Here is a 23,334-nt window from a genome sequence, read left to right as displayed (position 1 = left end):
TGGCTGGTCTTCTTCATATTCTTCCAAAGAACTAGAAGTTAATTATTCCTTTTGATTCAGAACTTTTTATTTTGACATACCTGGGTCTGGAGTGTAAGTGAATGGCTGAACATCATGAGATCTTCCAGCATTAGTCACTACGTATATTCCCACTGATACTGGCAAAGTTATATGTTGGTCATGATATGGGGGAACCTTCACAATAAGATGATTCTAATTGAAAGAAAATTACAAGAGTCAGAAAAGCAGTAATGTTTAAATTAAAATTTTCAAATAAAATATGATAATTAAGTACATTTCCTGTTAGTTGTAAAGTTTAAAAAGTCTGACTAGGGGAAAAAACGTAGTATTTAAAAGCATCAGGACATTAATCTTAAAACTGCTTTTAAGGTAAAATACCAATGTTTTACAATGGCTTACAAGGTCCCTGCCCTGTCAACTTTATCTCATTCCCCTTCTCCTCCAGCTTGTTACACTCCAGTTACATTGACCTTCTTACACTAACACAGTAAATTCATTCTTTTAACACACTAAATTCATTTTTACCTCAGAGCCTTTACAACTTTCTGTTCTCTCTCACTGGAAAACTCTTCCTTTACCTCTTCAAATGGCTAGTTCCTTATCCATTTTCAGGTCTCATTCAAATGTCATCTCCTCCGAGAAGCCCTCTCTGACAATCCTATTTAAAGTAGCACCCCTCTCCAATCTGACCACATAATCTTGTTTATTTCTAAAATAGCACTTATCACCACCTGAAATTACTGTGATTATCTGCTTCTTTTTGTCCCTCTCCAACCAAAAGAATGTAACCTCCATGAGAACCTAGGATGTTCTGTTCTTCATTCTATCTCCATGGTTAAGCACCTCACACAAAATATACTCAAATATATTTGTTGAAAAAAAGAATGAATATATATTCAGGAAAAAAATATGTCCACCAAGCATAATGTCAGTTACCATATGTTTTGTAAACCTTAACAGTGAGATGTATCAATACTTCGCAATGCAGTTCACTACTTCCTAACCACTTTAATTCTCATTTAAAGTCAATAGGGTTCAGTTTACCCAAAACTCAGTAGATCAAAGTCATTTTTTTGTATGTGAAAATAGTGGTAGAAGCATCCTTTTAAGAGAAAGGAAGAGTTCCATAAATGCTTCAGCAGCACTTATTCTTCTTAGAAGACACAATGAACCACATTTGACTTGTTCTCTTCTTCCCTAGTATGTTATAGTATTGGGAAGGAATATCAAGGAGTAGTGATTATTCTTTTTATACTGAGTATGTGATATGCAGGAAGCCAACGGTGATAGCTGAGGATGAAGTGAACGTGATGACATTTTTTACTTAGTTAGATTATAGTAGTTGGTTGACTCAGTTGAATAGAACATGTGACAAATGAGGCCAAGATTTTGATTTTTGAGCACTTAATTTGTTTCTAAGCCATCATAAAACACTCTCTGAAATAGTCACATTATACATTTAAAAATAGCTTCTTGGGGCTTCCCTGGTGGCGCAGTGGTTGAGAATCTGCCTGCTAATGCAGGGGACACGGGTTTGAGCCCTGGTCTGGGAGGATCCCACATGCCATGGAGCAACTAAGCCCGTGAGCCACAACTACTGAGCCTGTGTGTCTGGAGCCTGTGCTCCGCAACAAGAGACCACGATAGTGAGAGGCCCGTGCACCGCGATGAAGAGGGGCCCCCTCTCACCGCAACTAGAAAAAGCCCTTGCACAGAAACGAAAACCCAACACAGCCAAAAATAAATTTAAAAAATATATATATATAGCTTATTTATGGCATTAATAGAATGCTTCCTGAGTCCAGTTAGCCATCTCAAAAAAAAATCACACTTCTAATTCAGGTGCAAAAACATATATAAATGTGTGTACATCCACAGGTATTAGGGGGCAAAAATCTGAATGCACATATTCAATTGCCCATGAGGCCATCAAAAAATGTACCTGCAGTGATCCAACTTCTAAGAAAGAGAATCTTAAAATCTTGCCCACCTTCCTTTGTTTAAACACTGCAACTACATCACAAAGCAGTCCTACCTACAGTTAAGGAGATGGTTGAATGGATGGATTTGTGAAGTATCTTCCCGGTCTTAAAATTACATATTTGGCAAACTCAATAACTGAAATTATTCTTCTGAATAAAAACTTGTTTTTTGGTAATTAGTAACAGAATTAGTATCTAAAAGTCAGATGCATATTTTATTTAAACAAACCTTTTACTCCACTTGCTTTGGAGAGCGTATTTAAGCAAATCTAATTTGAAACCTTTTATTTATTTATAAAATTTATTTTATTTTATTTTATTTATTCTATTTTTTGGCTGCATTGGGTTTTCGTTGCTGTGCATGGGCTTTTCTCTGGTTCCGCAGAGCGGGGGCCACTCTTTGTTGCAGTGTGCGGGCTTCTCACTGTGGTGGCTTCTCTTGTTGTGGAGCACGGGCTCTTAGGTGCGTGGGCTTCAGTAGTTGTGGCTCACGGGCTCAGTAGTTGTGGCTCGCGGGCTCTAGAGCGCAGGCTCAGTAGTTGTGGTGCACGGGCTTAGTTGCTCTGTGGCATGTGGGGTCTTCCTGGACCAGGGCTCAAACCTGTGTCCCCTGCATTGGCAGGCAGATTCTTAACCACTGCACCACCAGGGAAGCCCTCGAAACCTTATAAAAGCCAAATGAACCTATTTTCATACTAATTCTTCTTACTTCCTCAATCTGAATCCAGAAATTCTACAAGCGGTTTGAATTAAAAACTAAGTAAATTGTAGGTAGTGATAGTAAGCTTTTTAAAAATACTACTCTCAAAAATTAAGAGCAATTAACTACCACTGAGCTAGGAGTACAATACAGACAAAACACACAAAGGACTGGGAGACCTGTGGAGCAGGCAGAATGTTCTCTGAGGTAAAAAGAGAAGAATATCTGAAATTTAATTTTTTTATCTTTTAAAAATATTTATTTTTGCTGCGCCGTGTCTTAGTTGCAGCATGTGGGATCTTTTAGTTGCAGCATGCGTGTAGGATCTATAATACTTCCCTGACCAGGGACTGAACTGGGTCCCCTGCATTGGGAGTGCGGAGTCTTAGCCACTGGACCACCAGGAAGTCCCTGAATTTTAATTTCTTAGAAAAATCTGCTTGGATTCAAAGTAACGACTTTCTTTTTTCAGCAGATAATCTTTTTCAGAGCTTACAAGCTCTGAAGTGGGAATGGTCTGATCAACAAGTTATACAAGAAATCATAAAATGCCAGAGTTAGAAGGAACCTCAAATAATCTAGTAAAAGAGTTTATCTTATAGATTAGAAAAGTGGGGCAAAAGAGAGACTTGTCTTACACAGGTAACACAGATTGTTAGTGACAAAGAAGGTACTAGAATTTCAGTTAAGTCTAGTCTAGCAGAGATTATCTGATGGTAAATGTGACAAAGGAATGGCTGCTGAGTCCTATTATCTCTTCTTGACAGCATGTAGGAAAACTTTCTGCATAGCATTTGTCTAGGTATACAGGAAGCTCCACCTTAAATGATACTATGTAGTGAAGAATTCATTTAACTCAAAGTGAGGTCTAGTCTTTTCCCTTGTCTACTGGGAGGTGATCTCTAGGCCCCTAGAATGTCCTGTCTGACAGAAGTATCTTCGTTTGTTTAGGGGCTTTGGCCACTGAAAAGTCTAACAATGTAATTTATGAAGAGAGCTTTGAAACATGTCATATCATTTCCAACCTCTGGGGGAACTGGAGACTAAAGGTTAGCTGCACAGGCAGTATGTGATCCAACCCAAATAAAAACTCTGAATACCAATAGCTTGGATGAGCTTCCTAACAGGCAGTACTCTGTATGTACTGCCTATGTTGTCACACATCAATGTGCTGAGAAGGTAAGGCATCCCTGAGGACAGGAAGCTTCACCTTCAGGACCCTCCCAGACCTTACTTTATGTGTCTCTCCCTTTGGCTGGCTCTGATTTGTGTTCTTTTGCTTCTCTGTTCTTTATGAACTGTACTTATACATACCAGTCTTCTGCGTTTGCCTTATATCTGATTTACTCATAAGTTTGTCTTTCTCTTTTGTTAGTTTCAACTTCTATGAGGTTGGTCTTATCTGCTCTGCATACTAATTCTTAAGTCAGTTCTTTATCCTTGTTTTCAAACTTTTTTCCTTGTTATTTGGAAAACAATATATAGCAAGGTCCTACAAATATAGACTCTTTAAGTGTAACAATTAGTGCTTCTGAATGCAAAAAGGTAACTAACAAGTATAAAACACCTGGCACATAGCAGGTACTCAATAAATGTTTCCCTTTGATTTAACTAAATAGTACGTTAAGATAGTCCAAATCCTCAGAGCAAATAAATATTAGGAAATCTTTCATTCATTAACAATGGTAATTTGCTAATGCTCTTAACTTTTTCAAATAGAGAACTGTCATTTCTAGCATCAGTGGAATAAATCTATTTCAGTTAAAGAAACCCAAGAAAGAAACTTTAAATGATTTATGTCAACCTCATATAAAGAAGAAATTTGTTAATGCAGGAAAATTTTGGAGCAAAATTCAATTTCTCAGAGAGTAAGCAATCAAACTATAAAAAGTTTAAATTATACCTGATGAAATAATTCCATGTCGATTTCAGCTTCTGACTTCCAAGAGTTTTCATCTGATTGAAATAAAAACAGTGACTTACTAAAATTGTGAAAAATTTTTTACTTTGTAGCTACAACTATATCTTTATAACAAAGTGAAACACGCAACAATTTCTAAGGCAGTATTGTGCCTACTTACCAGAAACATTTTCTTGGAAAATAACTTTAGTTCCTTTCAGAAAGTTCTTGCCGATTAAAAATACTTCTTCCTCTCCTTTCACTGAACAGCTATGTAAGCTCTTCTTTAAGATTTCTGGCACTCCTGCTGGCTGAGCTGTAGACATATATAAGCATTCCATAAAAAGAACCACCAACACTTACTTCTTATCTAAAATCAACTCTCAATTATCCAGTTCTATAAGTTGTCGTTGTTGACCCCTGAATTTGACTTCTTTTATTCTGCATATTAAATTTTACCATAACAGAAAGCAAAGAAAAAACAGAAAAGTCTGTATTAATGTTTAATAACTATTGTAAGATTTTATAGGGATGGATTAATGTCTGCAATGACATTTTAATTTATTAGATGTCATCTTTGTTTTCTCATTACATGAACAAAAAAGGTGTAAAATATGAATTTGGTCATGTTTTTGTCTTAATATTTTTTAAAAATTCAATTTAAAAACAACTTTATCTCACAATCTTAACCTTAAAAATGTCAGCTATGCTATGCCATTACAAGACTTCTGAGGCAATGTGAGCCTATGGGTGGTATTGAGGGCATCTTTAAGGATCTAGACCCAGGACTCAGGCCCTAAACCGAAAGAACACCTGAAAACAGACTGAATGCAATTCAGAGTAATTCTTTCTACCAGGGGATCTCCTTGAACTAGGATACCCTGAGGTTAAAGATAAAATGCACTTGTTTTTCAATTACAAAGACTAACTAACCACTAGTACAATTAACAAAGAGGTTGACTAGTACTGAGCAGGAGCCAGATCTAAGAAATTGTAACTGGCCTACCAACTTCCTCATGTCATGATTTCCTTAAGAAAATTTAATATGTACTGCATAGTAAAACAGGTTCCAAAGTGTATCTGGGAATTACTGAGTTAAGCAAAGCTAAATGAACAATAGGATTTCTCCAAGCATTTCACATTCTGATGTACACTGTAAATATCCAAGAAGTGAGTATAGTACACAGTCCCCCCAACATATCTGACTCCAGAAACATTCTTCCATATTGATGCCTAAGGACTAGTTTTCCACCAGAATACTCCCTGGGATACTGGTTAATGCAAATACATACTTTTTAGGTACTCAAAAACCTGCTTCCTTAAGATTAAGTACTTTGAAATAGAACACACTATTTGTTGTTTTAGTAAACCCTAACAACATATATACTGCAAAGGTAAACTTTAACATGGTTGTATAACTTATCAACTTCTAAATTAATGAGATAGTCTATTAAACTTTAGGAAAAGTTTAAGTTTTTTTCTCATTAAATACTTACATATTTAATAGGTAATTTTATCTTTACAAGAAAGTAATATGGGAAATTATCCTTGTCAAAATACTGCCCCTCTTTCCCTAGGCCTGCCGTTCCTTGTGGGAAGGCTCTTGCTCCACTCATGTAAGAACTGGCCATGTGACTTGTTCGTATAATGAAATGTGAACTGAAGTAATGTGCCACTTCCAGGCTTTAAGAGCCCCACGTGGTTCTACCATCTTCCTCCACTACAAAAATGGCAATATCCCAGAAAGGGGCAGCTTCTAAAGCCTGGTTCCCAGAGTGAAGAAAATGGAGCTGCTTCCAAACTACACCCAATATTATCATAAAATGAGGAAGAAGTAAAACTTTGTTGTGTAAGCCACTTAGATTTTTTTGGTTGTTTGTTACTGTAGCACCGTTTAGCCTCACTTATTTTAATACAAACAAGTATCTTATCCTAATTCAATATCTGAATGGCAAATAATATTTTCAGCAATGTCTGAGTTTAAAAGAAATTGTGATTGTATAAACATATACACTGTCTGAAACCCACAGGGTTAATGTATGAACAGAATGGAAACAGTTACTGGTCACACACTGGTAATTACATACCCTTTTAAAGAATTAAGTGAATTTATAACTTTCTGGAGTAACACTGGAACTAGATACTTATTTTTATATAACATTCAAGAAAAATATGATAAACATTATTTTGATTAGAAAACGAGAGGTGCAAAATTATATGCACATATTGTATTAACAAAATGAATGGAAAGTCTATAACCTCCCCCCCCACTTTCAAAATACTATATGGAAATTCCACTTCATTCATGATTATCAAAACTTTTTTCCTACCTCATTTTTTCCTTTTATGTATTAAAGGCTTAAGATGGCCAAATGAGGCCCCTCTGAAGGTACAATGTGTATTTATCTTTTATATATTTGTATTTACATTACACAAAGAACTAGTCTGTTCAAGACAATTTAACTTCTAACTTTTGACCTTAAAAGGTCTTTCCTATTAAAAAGTTTAATGGTTACCTAACAGGACATACTCCATACTAAACAGAACTGAAGTCAGGATTATTTACGCATTAACTGTTTTATTTTTATCTTTAAGTAATTAGTAAGCTGACTCTTGAAAGTGATCACATTGCTTTAAAAAACTGTAACAAAAAAAGCAGGCACCTTTCTGGTATTATAAAAAACAATGTGCTTTTAGATGCTGTTCTAATAGCGGCCACAAAAATAAAGCTGAGGGACTTCCCTGGTGGCACAGTAGTCAAGAATCCACCTGCCAACACAGGGGACATGGGTTTGAGCCCTGGTCCGGGAAGATCCCACATGCCATGGAGCAACTAAGCCCATTCGTCACAACTACAGAGCCTGCGCTCTAGAGCCTGCAAGCCACAACTACTGAGCCCTCATGCTACACCTACTGAAGCCCGCATGCCTAGAGCAGCCCCTGCTCGCCACAACTAGAGAAAGCCCTCGCACAGCAACAAAGACCCAACACAGCCAAAAATAAAAAGCTGAAAAAAATTAATGAACATCTGAATACTGAATATCTGAATACTGAAAAATAACAAAGCAAATATTTCAACCTGTCAAAAGAATTAGTAAGGCTTTTTAATGTCTGTGAAGAGAAGAGAAGTTTACTCAATGATATTATCCCTTTTCTAAAGTTGTGGAAGAGCTAGAAATAAGGAAAGTAGGAACTCGTTAAATTCAGTAAGATTTAATACAATAAGCATTAGTAAGACAAAATCTAAAATACATTATACTGAAGAAAGCGATGATTAATTTTGCCATATTAAAAAAATTATTATAGAAGGGTGGATACTAAAAAGGTATGAAAATTGATATTCTTAATTTGATCTAGTATACATGTATTGTCTGGAGACATCTAAAGGTGTGAAGAATGTAAAAGGGGATGATTTTTCTATCCCCTTAACAACAAACAAACAAAAAGACAATGGATCCAATGGCCACTGTTAAACCAACAAGTAGAAGCAGGACTGTTTTTCTAAGGTCACAAGGCACAACATGAATTCTGGCATTAGGCCTTCTTTCCACTGAGTGTTTCTAGATGGAAGATCAAGTATCTGTTTCCTCTCCTCCCTTCCAGCTCTAGAACCTTTTGGCCCCTCTTCCTTTTCTACCTCCCTCTCATCTTCCTGTTTCCTTCTACCTCCCATTCCAATTCTAACCCTTCTTACTAACCTATTTCCTTTTCACCTCTCATTCTACTCCAACTGCTCTAATCTGCCAAAAAGGTTATATTCACGGAAATAAACACAAACCATAAACCCATAATGGAACATAGAGTGGCTATGGTCATGCTCAAAGTATTAGATCACGTAAAAGAAGAACTGCACATGCCCCACTAAAATTGAAACTCCATTCTAATAATATTCAAGTTGAGACATATTGTGATTTACAGTAAATTAGCACCTAAATTAGAAAAGCTTTATAACTCAATAAACCATCTACAGATTATTTACTCTGTCCCTATCTGAACACAACAGAATGGACATGGAACCTAGAAACTTTAAAAGCAGTATATTTATAACTGAACGTTATCCAGAAATAGCCCAAGGAAATACTAGTATCAAAACAAATTTTTCATAATAATGAAAAATAGAGAAATCCAAATGAGCTCTCTTTATTTTTATTTTATTTTATAAAAATTTTTTGGCTGCATTGGGTCTTTGTTGCCGCGCACAGGCTTTCTCTAGTTGCGGTGAGCAGAAGCTACTCTTTGTTGCGTTGCGGTGTGTGGGCTTCTCATTGCAGTGGCTTCTCTTGTTGCGCAGCACGGGCTCTAGGCGCATGGGCTCAGCAGTTGTGGCACGTGGGCTCAGTAGTTGTGGCTCACGGGCTCTAGAGCACAGGCTCAGCAGTTGTGGTGCACAGGCTTAGTTGCTCCGTGGCATGTGCAATCTTCCCAGACCAGGGATTGGATTCTTAACCACTGTGCTACCAGGGAAGCCCCAAATGAGCTCTCTTGAGATCAGGAAGATATTTACGACTTTCTTTTTAAAATGAGGGTGGGGCTTCCCTGGTGGCGCAGTGGTTGAGAGTCCGCCTGCCGATGCAGGGTACACGGGTTCGTGCCCCGGTCCAGGAGGATCCCACATACTGCGGAGCGGCTGGGCCCGTGAGCCATGGCCGCTGAGCCTGAGCGTCTGGACCCTGTGCTCTGCAACAGGAGAGGCCACAACAGTGAGAGGCCCGCGTACAGAAAAAAAAAAAAAAAATGAGGGTGTTTGCCAAGCTAACATAGGGGTACAGTCACTTCTGAGATGAATTAGAAAGGAAGGGAAAAATAAGATTTACCAAGGGTGAATAATTTGACAAAACTAAGCTACAATTAAATAACAAAGGCTTTGTAAGTATCCTGGGGGTACCAAGGTCATAATACCCATAACGACCCAATAGGAAATTCAAGTGAATGGAACTCAGTCTCTTCTGCTCTTTTGAATTCAGAAGCAAGGCCAAAGAAAATAATAGTTAATGAAAATCTTCTTAAGGGATGTACAAAGGAAAAAGTTTTCCTATTTATTACTTGTAATAATACTCATTACAGGGAAACCAGACTATATCTTGAAGCACATACAACATGACTGAATTTAAATACACACACACGGACTTCCCCGGTGGTGCAATGGTTGAGAATCCCCCTGCCAATGCAGGGGACACGGATTCGATCCCTGGTCCGGAAAGATCCCACATGCCACGGAGCAACTAAGCCTGTGCGCCACAACTACTGAGCCTGTGCTCTAGAGCCCGTGAGCCACAACTACTGAGCCCATGTGCCACAACTACTGAGCCTGCACTCTAGAGCCCGCGAGCCACAACTACTGAGGCCACATGCCACAACTACTGAAGCCCGTGCACCTAGAGCCCGTGCTCCATAACAAGAGAAGCCACGACAATGAGAAGCCCGCACACCGCAACGAAGAGTGGCCCTCACTCTGTGCAACCAGAGAAGAGCCCATGCAAAGCAATGAAGACCCAACACAGCCAAAAAAAAAAATTACGCACACACGTCATTTACTTTCTATGCCAAGGTTAGCAAAGTAAGAATTTCATTTCCCACTATACTATAATACTTTAATTCGTAATCAGAACTCCAACTGCTATATATTTACAAAGTTCTGCTTACCTTATTTTTTCTTAAATTCTAATACAAACACTTAGAATCACAGCGATTTATCACACTATGAAGATGCTGTGAAAATCCTGTGCCTTTGCAATTTACTTCAGGCAAACTGTTCAAACTACTTTTTAAATCAGTATAGGATGATAAAAGGAAACTACAAAATGCTACATTCCTTTTGAATTTTATTAGAAATTACCCACCTTTAATTTAGCCTAGAAAATTTAACTATAGCTTTGAAAATGTTTCAAATTTTTCATGATCACAAGCTGGAATATGAAAAACAACTGATATTTAGAGATATCAAAAGATTGATAGAAAATGAAAAAAAACCTCCATATATTTAATACCTCCATATTTTCTTACTTACTACATAAAATCGGAGAAGAGGGTGTTTGCAGTGTCAAAGTGGAGCCATCTTTCCTTGTGATATTAACTCGAAAAACCAATCTGGCACGAGTGCTTTTTTTCTTGGAACCAGCAATTCCTATTCTGGCTTCAACATCAGCATTCCTCAATTTCAATATCCCTACGCAGTCCACCCTAATACAGAAAAAATATATTAACTGATATTTTCTGTTGTATAAATAGTACAATATTCTTAATCAAACAAGTTTTCTTTTTAAAAATAATTTGCTTCCTTTTTAATTTTTGAGTATGTAATATAATTATACGGTTCCAAATTCAAAAAACAGAGAAGGGTAAGTTCTGAATATTCATAACTTCTCATCTTGTCAACTTTTCATTTATAATAATAATGGAAAAAATAGTACAGAAGTAAAATCACTATTTCAAAATCTGAACATAAGTAATGGTTTACAAGAGTTACTTTTGCTTTAAAAAATTAAATTTATCCTCTTTCTTTTTGCACCTAATTCAGATATTAAAATAGAGAAACGGATTTTATTTGAAAAAAATTAGTAACTGTCTCCCCCCCAAAATGTAACACTGCACAGCCATTAAAACATATGCTATAAATAATATTTAATGTTATGGTAAAATGCTCATGATAAGTGAAGAGCAGGTTACAAAGCAGTGAGTAGAGTATCATCGCAATTTTATCAGAAAAAAGGATGGAAAAATAAATGTCAAAACAGTAATTAGTTCTATTAAGTTGGAAGTTGGCGTTTGAGGGGTATGTTTTTAGCTTTATATTACTACTAAATTTTATTGAGATTTTTATTAATCTGTATTTTCAACTTATAAGGAATAAGTACTATTTTTATAATCAGTAACTCCCTATCTTCCACCATATACATTTATTTTTACAATTTCAAAAGTTAAAAAATAAACCTTCACTAAATATGTTTCAAAATTTCCCTTTTCAAACTATCCTCTCACTAACTTATTCAAAATGGTTTTCAAAAAAAAAAGAACAAAACGTGAAAACCAAGTAGAGAAAAGTCTTTAGCTATCCAATACGGATAATTACTGAACAGGTCTATCCCAGATCAATATTTGCTGCTGTTATGGTTACTGTTAGGATTAAAGGTCCTTAATAAAAGGATTAAGGAAAAAAATTAATTTCAATCATTTCTAATATATTTCAGGAAATGAAAATGCATAAGATGAAAAATAGGTAGTCCCAGGACATAATTTTTTAACATAGGAAAATAGAAACAGAAGGTAAATTTAGACCAGCAATATGCTTTTTCATACCAAGATGGGTCAAGGCACCATGAATGATCTCTGTCAGTTTCTACTGCAAACACTAACAAAAGAGAATTTAGGAAAGCAAATCAAATTGTTTATAATTTTATTTTTTAATGTTAATATTATTAATTCCAACATATAAGTCTGTATTACTTTCCAAAAAGCCAGCATTCCACCTGGCTTTTATATCCTTGTCTTTCACTATGGGAATTCTCTAGCAAAGGGCAAAAGAGTTCGTTTTCACCCATTACCATTCTGCAATAAACTATTCTTTTTATTTGTTATGCTTAAAACATTTCAGTACAATACTCAATATCTTTTATACATTAGAAACTAAAAAATTTTCCTGCCTACTGCAAAAGTGTAACGAATTAACAAAAAATTTTTTTACTAAGTACTCACGCCAGTGTCATATTGTTGCTCGGATCAAGGCCGACTTCTATAACAGTAGTGCCTTCAATGTCCACTTCTTTGCAGGGAGTTGTATTTCGCCCAGTTACCCTGCAGGCCTGATAAAATCCATGTGGTTTCACTCGACCAGAGTCATTGCCCACAAACACCTGCAACACTACTGGCTCATTATGGCCTTCCAGCTGGAGTGAGATAACAGGGAGCATAAACACTAATCAGCATTTCAAATAATCTAACTGTAAAATCAAACATTTAAGACCAAGTTCTATATTGTTATATTTATAACTGGATTACAATAAAGAAATAACAAGTCTTCCAGAAAAACAGAGGTAAAATATTTTCATAAAGGAAAATTGGCTAAATTTTTGCAGAAAACTCTAAGTTTTAGTTCTGCAATAATCACATTTTAATTTTAGATGTTTAATGATAAATTATCATTTGTAATTAATTTGTACAACCAGATGAGAATGCATACACAATCCTTTAAGGTATTTATAAATTTACGGACTGCCAAAACATGTGGGTTACTCAGGATTTACCACCACCACTAATGGAAAATTCACTAAACTGTGCTAGTGGCATCATTATCATCATCATCAAATGAGAGTACATCTACTAAATTTTTACTCTGTTAAAGCTGTTTGAGTAGGAAAGTGTTTGAAGTGCAGCTATATAAATACTAGGGGTATGGAGCTCATTTTCATAGACTAGATACATATATACAACATCACAAAATCCTAGGCCAAAACATTATGGTCTGAAAAACTGCTGGTTCAAACCAGGACCTATGGGTCATTACAGATCTCTAGCAAGCCTTCATAAATTAAATTATAATTTGTATGCTGAAGAATAAATAAATATTTAAAAGAACACTTGGGAACAAATGTTTCCAATGCTGGTTCTTGATAAGGTTTGTAAACATTGAAGCTGCTAATACAGAATGCAGAAAATCACAAAATAACTTGTACAATCCACATCAAAGTGCTTATAAAAAAACTCATATATCTTCTCTATCCAAGAATAACTGTATCTCTGTATCTATGGGTATCATCATAATGAGTCAAATAAGCAGCAAATAAGCAGTCTACCCAAATTGTTAGCAGTACCTTAGATCAGTGTCTGGCACATAGAAGGGTACGGTATTTGCTGAATGAGTGAATAAGTAAACTTTTAAGATCAGCCAATTCACTCCTTATCACAGGCAATTAATCTAACTACTTCTGCAGACAAGTATTTAGACAAAGCATAACTTAAAGTCAGAGCAATTAGGTTAAAAATATTTACCAAACTATCAAAATGTCTGGTTAGACAAATATTTATACAAAGCATAACTTAAATTTCTCACTTGCCTGTTACTTGTCCTAAGATGGGGGGACTGAAAAAGGATTGGCGTGGTGAGTAGTAGAGGGGTAGGAATGATACTGTACATGTGATTATTAACAAACCGTATAATGGTCATGAGTAAGCTTCTTGATCCCAAGTTTCTACCATTATTTCTTTCAAGTATAAAACGAAAGGCAGTTCAATTAAATATTGTTCAACTAACACATTTACACAAACTGTATTTACAAGAATCTACCATGTGACTAGCCAAAATTCCTGTTTAGTATTTTGCAAGGGGTAGGAACACTTGTTAAATAAACATCCCCTACTCCACTTCTTTTGGTTTGTCTTCAAAGAGAAATAGTCTTTTCAATAAGGTATCCCAGGTGCTAAAATTTAAGTGTCCCCTCTTTCTTCTGTTAGTCTAAGTTCTGAAAAGATAAAGACTCAACTGATATCCTGTTTTAAATTTTTTTAATTAATTAATTAATTTTTTTGGTGGTACGCAGGCCTCTCACTGTTGTGGCCTCTCCCGTTGCGGAGCACAGGTTCCGGATGCGCAGGCTCAGCGCCCATAGCTCAGGGGCCCAGCCGCTCCGCAGCATGTGGGATCTTCCCGGACCACAGCACGAACCCGTGTCCCCTGCATCAGCAGGCGGACTCTCAACCACTGCGCCACCAGGGAAGCCCGATATCCTGTTTTTTAAACTGAAGACTTAAGTTACCTATCAATCAATTATTTTCTGAGTTGAGTAGTCCTGATTGCTTTAGCCATCTCAAAAACCTTATTTTCCAAGTCCAAGATAATTTCTACAATATTTCTTCGGACTCACTTTAAAATTTCTTCTTAAATATAAGGTGTGAGAAGAATCTAAAACAGTTGCTACCAATGTCAAATATAAAGGGAAGATAATTCATGATTGCCATATATTTTACTTGTTAGAACACACTTTCATCTCTCCTTTCATTTAAACTAAAATTCAAAGGACATCAGAGTAATCATATTTGGCCTATAATTCAGTCAGACTTTTAATTTCTAATATATACAACTATTAGTTTTATTTTAGGCAGCTCTTTTTTGGTTAAAAACAAAATAATAAGTAAAAGTAGATAAAATTCTTCATATATTGCTAACTAAAATAAGTACCTTTACTGTAGGAAAGCCTTGCTGTGTTCTGTCCTTTACTGAGCCACGACTACCCTCAGTTAGGTACCGAGCTCTGTGCTGGGTCTCAGGTTGTACAACTATCTTCAGCTCCTTTCCCTCACTTTTAACAGGATACTGTCCGCACAACATAGGGCTCTTCTTTACTCCAGTTCCTTTTTGGTTTTCCAATGTTCTGAGAAGTCAAAGCACAAAGTGGAAAAAGTATCAAAAAGAGTTTTCTACAAAAGTCATCTAAGATAAAGGAAGAAAGAGAATAGGCAATAACATTAAAAACAACTGATTATCTTACTGACAAAATAAAAGACAGCCTAAGGGACACTACATTCCATAAGTAAAGTATCTTTAAAACTTTTGTAATTAAAGAGAATGTATATATGTATATAACTAAGTCACTCTGCTGTATAGCAGAGATTGGCACAACACTGTAAATCAACTATACTTCAATTAAAAAAAATTGAAAATAAAATTTGGTGGTAAAGTTGGACAGGGATGACAAAGAATGCGTATGTGTGGCAGGAGGAAGGAAGACTGAATGCAATAAACCAAGAATAACAGGAAAGACAATAGCTAATGTCACTATAACCTTTCACATTGCACTTCATTCAAAATAAAGTTTAAAAATTACATATATGTGTGAGTGTTACCTAAAGCTACAAGATTACTATTATTTTCTAATAGGACTTACAAAGCAAAAGAAAAGTGGGGGTAGCACAAAGACACAAACTAACAAAAAAACACAAAAGGCCTTAAAGAAACTGAAGGAACATGTACATATTCTTTTGGATATTTTCCTTAGTACATCAAACTGAGAAAATTATACTAAAAAAAAAAAATCAGTGATTCAATTTTAATTTGGAAATTAGCTTTACTCTAAACAATCGTTCTCAGAAGTTAAATTTTTCAGAGTACTTTAATTTGTGATTAATTAAATAATTAAAGCCCTCAGCATATAAAAAATTTATAATCTGTGCTTTACAGATAGGCAATCTAACTTATTTTTTTTAATTGGGTTTCTAATGTTTATTTGTATATTATGCATTTGCTATGCAGAATGTATGTTCAAAGAAAAATATTTCAAATGGTGGTTAGGACTTCAGGTCAACACATTTAATCTGAAGTACTGTATATATGTGATAAAAATAAATAGAAAACAATACTATTAGTTTAAAAATTACCTATGTATATTTAAAAATAGAGTCAGGGCCTATAATGCTTTCTGTATCACTTTCCCAGTCCTAAGTTTACACTCAAATTGAAAATAAAGGAGCCAAGAGATGACTGTGGACAAAATCCTGTCCAAAAGCAAACAGGTCCTAGGAGAAATATTATGACTTCAAACATAGAGCAGCAATGGTGGCTAAGCAGCCTTAAATCTAGCTCTAATGTTTACCTCTTCATTTCTAACCAAGTTGTTAACTCAGTCATCAATAATAAAGAGGGAAAAGGCTATGTTCTCAATGGAATTTTGGATTGGGGTGAATCCATGGCTAGGATGCAGTAAGGTATGCAGTTAGACTGACTGGGTGAGAGGAAGGGTTCTGAAGGGAAGTACTTTGCTCAATCATCTTCATATTCCCTAAACCTTGCACAATTCCTGAAACAAAAGATGCTGAAAAAGTATTTGTTGATGAAGGCAAACTTGTTGATGAAGTTTGACATAATTAAGTCAAAGATTACCTGTGTAAGTAATTTAAAAGGCCCTGGAAGAATAAATTCTATGAACAAAAGTATCAAGTCAAAGTCAGAACAAAGGGCAATAAATCCTATTTTTTCATCATTCTGGGTAGAAATTCAAATATTTGCACTGAATACAATGTGCAGTACTTTGCATACTATAATGATACTGTTTTATACTCATTAAAAAAAATCAAAGCAAAAATATTCATCTACTTAAGCTATGTAAAAACATTCTCTAAATATGCACTGAAAGGGACTAAAAGAAAAAACAGCAAAATCTAATAGTTGTACTGATTTATTAGATTATAGGTTAGTTATTTTCTTTTATTTTTCTGCATTTTTCAAATGTTTGTAATTAATATCTATTAATTTTATAATAGGAAAGGGAACACTTTAGTCTGAAATATAAGGAAAATTTAGCATATCATTAATTTGGCAAGATGTGGCTTTTGTATTCATTTATGCTGGCCAAGCTAATATTTATGAGGGTAAATAGATGATATTGAGTTTTACTATTTCAATAAAACAAAATATTTCACTTGGGATGAAAATTTTAAGTTGATAAAGTATACACATTATGGCTTAAAGAAGAATAGCACATGTAATCAAACAATTTCTGAAATGATACCTTTAAAAGCCCTTAAAACTAACTTTATTCTCTAGGCTTAAATGTAAAAATTGTATACATACATATTTAGATCCCTAGCTGTGTAAAACAATAAAAACATCAACTAATTCTTAGAAAAGCAGTCATTCAAATTACTAATTTTTAATGCATTATGGCTTAAGGAAAAAACAAGAAAATAGTAGCTAATTGTATGGGATTTTACTTCTAAGTGATTATCTAAAAAGAAAATCCACTGTCTTGGAATATTCTATTCAGAACTTAAAATGACACTAATTCCTTTGTGCTGTACATCCTTCTGGTTGCCTGTCACAAAAATAATTTTCACTATAAAATGCCTAAAACAGGTTTCACATGCAGGTGACATCATATCTTAATTTCTAGGAATATCTAAAGAGACACTGGCTACTGATTCTCAGGACATTTAGGTGAAGAATTTAAGAAAAATATGGCTAGGAATGTTTAAATACTGAGTAGTTTTTTAAAAATGATTTTGTTTTCTTAATAAACTCTTTCATATAACATTTTATTCATACAAAAATGTTATTTCCATCTTGAAGATCAATAAAAACTGCTGTACTCAACATGTTTGAGGGTACATTTTCTATAATTTAGCATTATATAAATAGAAATTTTATGGCAAAATTTCTTTCATGTTTCTAACATCTTCCTTATTGAAGAACATAGAACTTTAGTTTGAGATCCCCTTAAAAACTGTTTTCAAAGGCCTATTTTTCTATATTTATATATGGTTTTATCCTTTCCTTAATATAGTTCTTATAAATTCAAAGTTTAAACTTCTTCTATCATTTTCATATGCTAGTGTCAAATATTTTTCCATTACCTAAGAAGCTGGACATTTCTTCTGCTGCTTGATGAGTTTCTGTTCCATGAATTATTTCATGAGAGATTTTGTCTTGACAAATGTTATTATACTTTCCCTGGGTAACCTCAAATCATTTCTAAGATATATCTATCATACAAAAGCAGAAGCAGAAAAGATGTAGGTCAAGATATCTCTTTAACAGCAACTGCAAATCATGTGTGTTGACTAACTGTAAGTCAAAATTTTATTTGTTCTTCATTCTGAACTTTAACATTTATTTCAGTATAAAAATGAAAATCTCTCTTACGGAACTTAAAAAAAAAAAAAAAACACTTTCTCCACAGAAGCCCGAATAAACACATACCTGTATTTAATGATAGACACATATGAGCCTTTTAAATCTCTGCTACTGCGTTTCAGAGCATTTTCTATAGATAACAGTTCTACAGATATGTCCTAGAATTGTTGACTCTGCTAATGGCAACACTTTAGGAAAGGGTATATGTTGTTTTCTTTTAGATAATTTCCTAATCTGGACTTTCTAAAAATGAAAAATATGTAAATGTGCGTTTTTATTTACTATTATCACCCCAAAGGAGTTTTAAATGAGAGTAGAGAAGAAAGTAGTATAGAATAATCATTACTTAAATGGTAGGTATTACTTTAAAAATATACTGAGAAAATATTTAAGGACAAGTTTAATACACATTAAGAATATTCTCTATAACTCTCAACCAGATTTTTAACTTAAAATATACCAATGATGTAATCAAATAGTGAAACAATCAAAAGCATCTCCATCATATTCTGTGACAGCCTGAAATTGTAGGAGATCCTGGGTCAACTAAAGGACCATACATACCCTGCCACCCAAAAAAGTAATCTCTCAAGATCCAGTGAGTTAAATTCTATCAAACTATGCTGAATATACTGTAGGAAAATCTAATCAAAAGTCTAGAAATTAAATGTTACAATAAAAGTATTAAAGGAATCAGAAAGTTAAAAATAAGTCATAGTATTCTCTACTTCAGAAGTGAATATTCTATAATATAGCTATTGAAACATATTTAGTGAGTGTTGTGAACTGGCAGAGATGAATGAAAACTCAAACAGGCACCATGATCCTGGTTCTATCACCCTTTAGATATATAACCCAGAATCACAGAAAAAAAAAAAAAAAAAGTGATACATTTATTTTTTTAAAAATCCTGAATTGGCATAATATATTAAAGAAAAAGCTTAAAATAAATACATGAATCTAAGTTGAGAATCAAACTATCAATTTAGTTTTTCTTGTTTTCATCAAATAAAAGAAAAAAGGGAAATAAAGACTAAAATCTTCACAAAAGTGGAAAATGACTGAATCATTTGGGGAGACAACATGAAAGGGAATACAAACTAGCCCTCTGTAAATGTTTGTTTTAGCTGGAGTCATTGCATCACTAGTTATTTTTATGAATAAAAATATTTTAAAATTCTTTTAAAGTATAAGTCCATTTGAAATTAAAAAATTATTTCTAAACAGATTATTTTCATTTTCTACTAAATCTTACCCATACTAAGATAACTATTGGTAAAATCTACTGGTATTTTATTTTCTTCTCTAGTGAAACCTGATAATTTTAAGTTAAAATTTTCATGTTATTTCAATGATAAAACTAGTATCTTTGCTTTAGATGCAAACTTGAGCTGAGCAATTAAGAAAAATGAGGAATGATTTATTTTTTTGTTTTGCATAATGGTGAGAGAACTTTAAAAAAATGTGAATACCAACCCATTTCCTGCTTTTGAGTTGCCTTTGTTGTCCGTGGTAAGCTGAGAAAGCACATAGTGAGGTGCTTTGGCACTGTCGGCATCAAATATATCCATATTAGACTCTTCACAATCTCGTCGTTTGACCCCCGGCCTCTGCTTTGGATTTCGTTTTCGTGATTTACGAGGTACCTCAGTGTTATCATTGTAGGAACTGGTGCTCATGTTACTGAAGTTGGAGGGGGAATCCTCCATCCACATACTGCAGCTCTGCTCAGATTCCAATCCACACCCCTCATCCTGGCAGGACATCCGACTGTTATCCAGCAAGTCCTCAGGTGGTGGTGAGATGTACAAGACTGTGTGCCTCTTCGGTGTTGATGGATGCTGCTGAACTGTGTTACTGGTTAACTGCTTTTCACTTACCCCTCGGTTACTTACCCCCAAGGCTGAGGAGCAGCTCTCCACTTGCATAGCCTTGCTGTCGGTGACTGAGGTAGAATAAATGGTAGGGCTGGAAGAGGTGGTAAAGGAGCTGCAAGCACCGCCCATGGAGGAAGAGGAGGGAGCTGAAGAAGCATCTGCAGTGTACAATTTAAGAGTAAATACACTATACATGTTTTCACCTATGCTGGCTAGCAGTCCCATTGAAAATGTGATTTGTGAACTGATTGTTTTTCCCCAAAATGAATAGTTGGAATTTGGTTAAGTTTTAGAATATAAATGCTTCAAGCAATACAAGGCCTAAAAAATGCAATTTTTAAAAATGCCCAAATAGCATTATTTTACTTGTGTTATAATTGATAGATTTTTTAAAATCTAATTTAATGTTTTAAGCTGTAAAGCAAAAACAAAGCTTTTATTGCCTCAGCTGGATAGTTCCACTGAATTTTAATCATTTAAAATAATAAAAAAAAAAACCCAATATGAAATATATGCTTGTGGTCCACATTCAATGCCAATTAAATAATTCATTATAGAATTTGAAAAGTGGGACTGTGCTTAGCCACAAAATATTAAAATAAGTTTCTAACCTATGAAGCAGAGAACTACAGGTCATTTTTAATGCAGACACTCCCTGCTTCAGAGGCAAATCCTGGAATAAAAATATGAGAAAATAAATGAGAAAAGAGCTGCTGATTATTCCAGATATCAATTATAAAATGAGAAATAAATAGAAAAAATATATAATCGACTGAATTGGAGGCAAAATGGAACTGGTACCGTCACTATGATTGTTTTAAAATCTACAAGAATAAAAGTGAAAAAGGTTTGATTTGGAACATGCTGGGCTGTAGAAGATAAGCAAGTTAACCACTGAGGGTCTCCAGAAGTTGGAAGTGGCAGTTCAAAACCATGATCTCTAAAATAAATAAATCCACCCTTTATCGCAGAATGAAAAACAGAAGAAGGACGTATTATTGGATGGATTTTTCTTATTGGCAATTGGTTACCACTGTCCATTTCCTCTCTCTTTAAAAGGCCTCCTTGATTTTAACTATTAAGGGAATTTCTTCAGATGAGTTAACAGTAAATTTTATTGGCTGAAGTCTAACAAAAAAGAGTTAAACAGAAAAAAATCTCTGGAGAGAACCAGAATTAGTTCTTATAAAAAGGTTTTTTATAAAACCATTTACTTATTATGCCTAACAAAAAAAGTCAAAAGTAGATCTTTTCAAAATGTGTGGCAACTGGCATAACAACTCATTGAAAAATGCTACTACTAAACCCTTAACAACATAATATCAAGAGGCACACTAATAATGTTAAAGTTGGAAGTTATCAGTCCTATACAATTTTATCTTGTATAAGATAAGGAAAGGTTTACAATCATAAACACATACAAAAATGAAAATAGGTAACGTGACAGACAACTAAAAATATGTTTAAATCTAAAATTAATTTTTATCTATAGCCATGTATGCTACTGTTTTAAAGTGGTGTAATAAGATAAACTTAAAACTGTGATGTGCAGTTACTGGAATTGCAACATCCACATCAATTATATAAAGAGTGAAATGTCAGAATGCCAATATTTCGATAATCAAAAGCCAAGTGCCAAAGATCTATTTTTAAATTGAAAACATGCACCAAAACACTTAAACCATTTGAAAGAACTAAATGCACCCACAATTTTTCATTGTTGTCAAGGCTGAAGAGCACAGTTATTAATATTAGCCATCAATAATGAAATCTACATAATGCCACATGGAAAGATTTTTCTCAACTACCATGAGTTAAAGCACTTAGAGCATTTAGATGATACCAGTTCCATTTTCCAGTTTGTATCCTTGTCAAATGCAGTAGCTGAAATTGGAAAATTCAGTCACTTTAAACTGCATTCCAATTTAAAGAAAAATTTTTATCAATTTCGTATCATGCATTAATGCAATGTTTTCTTAGTAAATAAATATTTTAAAAGATTTGTAAAAACTACAAAATCTAGATACTAATGTCAGTGACAGTTTAGGAGCTGATTTGTAGCCACTTTGGGTTTAAATAACAAGGTTTTTCCTTATTTTTTGAAAAATATTACAGAATTCATTTTAGAAAAAATAGAGAAGGTATTATGTCTAACATTCCTCCATCTGTTCCAACTATTGGCAAAAAAGAAACTAAACTTTTTGTGTGTATGAGTCTATGTTCATCATTTTCAGAGAAATACAAGTATGCAGCATGCAGTATTTGCAGTGGAACACACAAAGCATGCAGCATGAATTCTGTGAACTTGTATTTCTATAAAGCAGCTTTCCCCCACCCACTCTTTTTGAATCTAAGTACCATGCACATGAGAATGCAGAATATGAACATCTCAGGGATCCCTGTCCATGACAGACGGAAAGTTAGGTGAAATGTAATCATGAACTCAAAAGCAAGTTATATATTTATGAATTTAATATGCAAGCTATAACCTAGCATTGCTCTTTGAAGTATGTGTGATTTTATCTTGCAAATCTTATTTAAAAATCATGGTTATAAAACCCAATTGATTTAACTGTACGTAAATATCTGTTCTGGGACAGGTATGCCAAACTGTGATCTCATACCCTACATAAGTTAAAATATTCTATACATTTTCCTTTGACACCTAACACACATTATGAATATTTTACCTGCAGTTTCCTGGATATACTTACTAAATAAAAAAGTTCATTAGCACAAAACTATAAAGCTGAAAACATAAACTCTGTCAAAAGACAGTAGTATCATTTAATTTTAAAAAATTACTTTTTAAAGGTTACCTCAGTTTGATCCTAAATTACAAAGGTTCTACTCATTTTAAGAATACAATGAATATAAGACAAATTTTTTTAAACTATAAAACTCTTTACAATAGTATCATTATCCCTCTGATGATGATGAAAATGGTGTATAAAACCCTTCACATAAGCATGTTACATTCTGGTTAGCAAGACATCACCTAAGTGCATTAATAATGCCAGGTGAGGTGGTGAAGTAATAAGGGATAAGAACTATGGGCCCCTAGAGAGTATGGACAACATCTTTCTCATCTTAGACCCTCCTGACACCTAACATACTATGACTTGCATGTAGTAAAAATTCAATTTTTTAATTAAATTGATTTATGAGAAGCCAATATTTGATATGTATGATGAGTTACATTAAAGTTAAACTGGTAAATAAATGTACCAATGTGT

General features: G+C 34.3%; 1 protein-coding gene across 2 annotated transcripts in view; it reads right to left on the bottom strand.

Moving 5' to 3' along the window:
- NFAT5 (nuclear factor of activated T cells 5) overlaps positions 1-23,334 on the bottom strand; it is a 131,823-nt gene that overhangs the window by 24,787 nt on the left and 83,702 nt on the right. The window contains exons 1-8 of one of the 2 annotated variants that reach the window (XM_030863500.3): positions 20,710-20,739; positions 19,698-20,256; positions 14,775-14,967; positions 12,296-12,486; positions 10,611-10,783; positions 4,785-4,919; positions 4,607-4,659; positions 81-213 (exon numbers count right to left, since the gene is read on the bottom strand). In XM_030863500.3, coding sequence (XP_030719360.1) covers positions 81-213; positions 4,607-4,659; positions 4,785-4,919; positions 10,611-10,783; positions 12,296-12,486; positions 14,775-14,967; positions 19,698-20,227 — 1,408 coding nt within the window. In that variant the 5' untranslated portion in view covers positions 20,228-20,256; positions 20,710-20,739. Of the gene's footprint in view, positions 1-80; positions 214-4,606; positions 4,660-4,784; positions 4,920-10,610; positions 10,784-12,295; positions 12,487-14,774; positions 14,968-19,697; positions 20,257-20,709; positions 20,740-23,334 lie in introns of those variants that run through there. The other variant, XM_030863494.2, reaches the window with a different exon arrangement.

Source organism: Globicephala melas, chromosome 19 (genome assembly GCF_963455315.2).
Source record: "Globicephala melas chromosome 19, mGloMel1.2, whole genome shotgun sequence".
Lineage (NCBI taxonomy): Eukaryota > Metazoa > Chordata > Mammalia > Artiodactyla > Delphinidae > Globicephala > Globicephala melas.
This window is presented reverse-complemented; position numbering and strand designations above follow the sequence as displayed.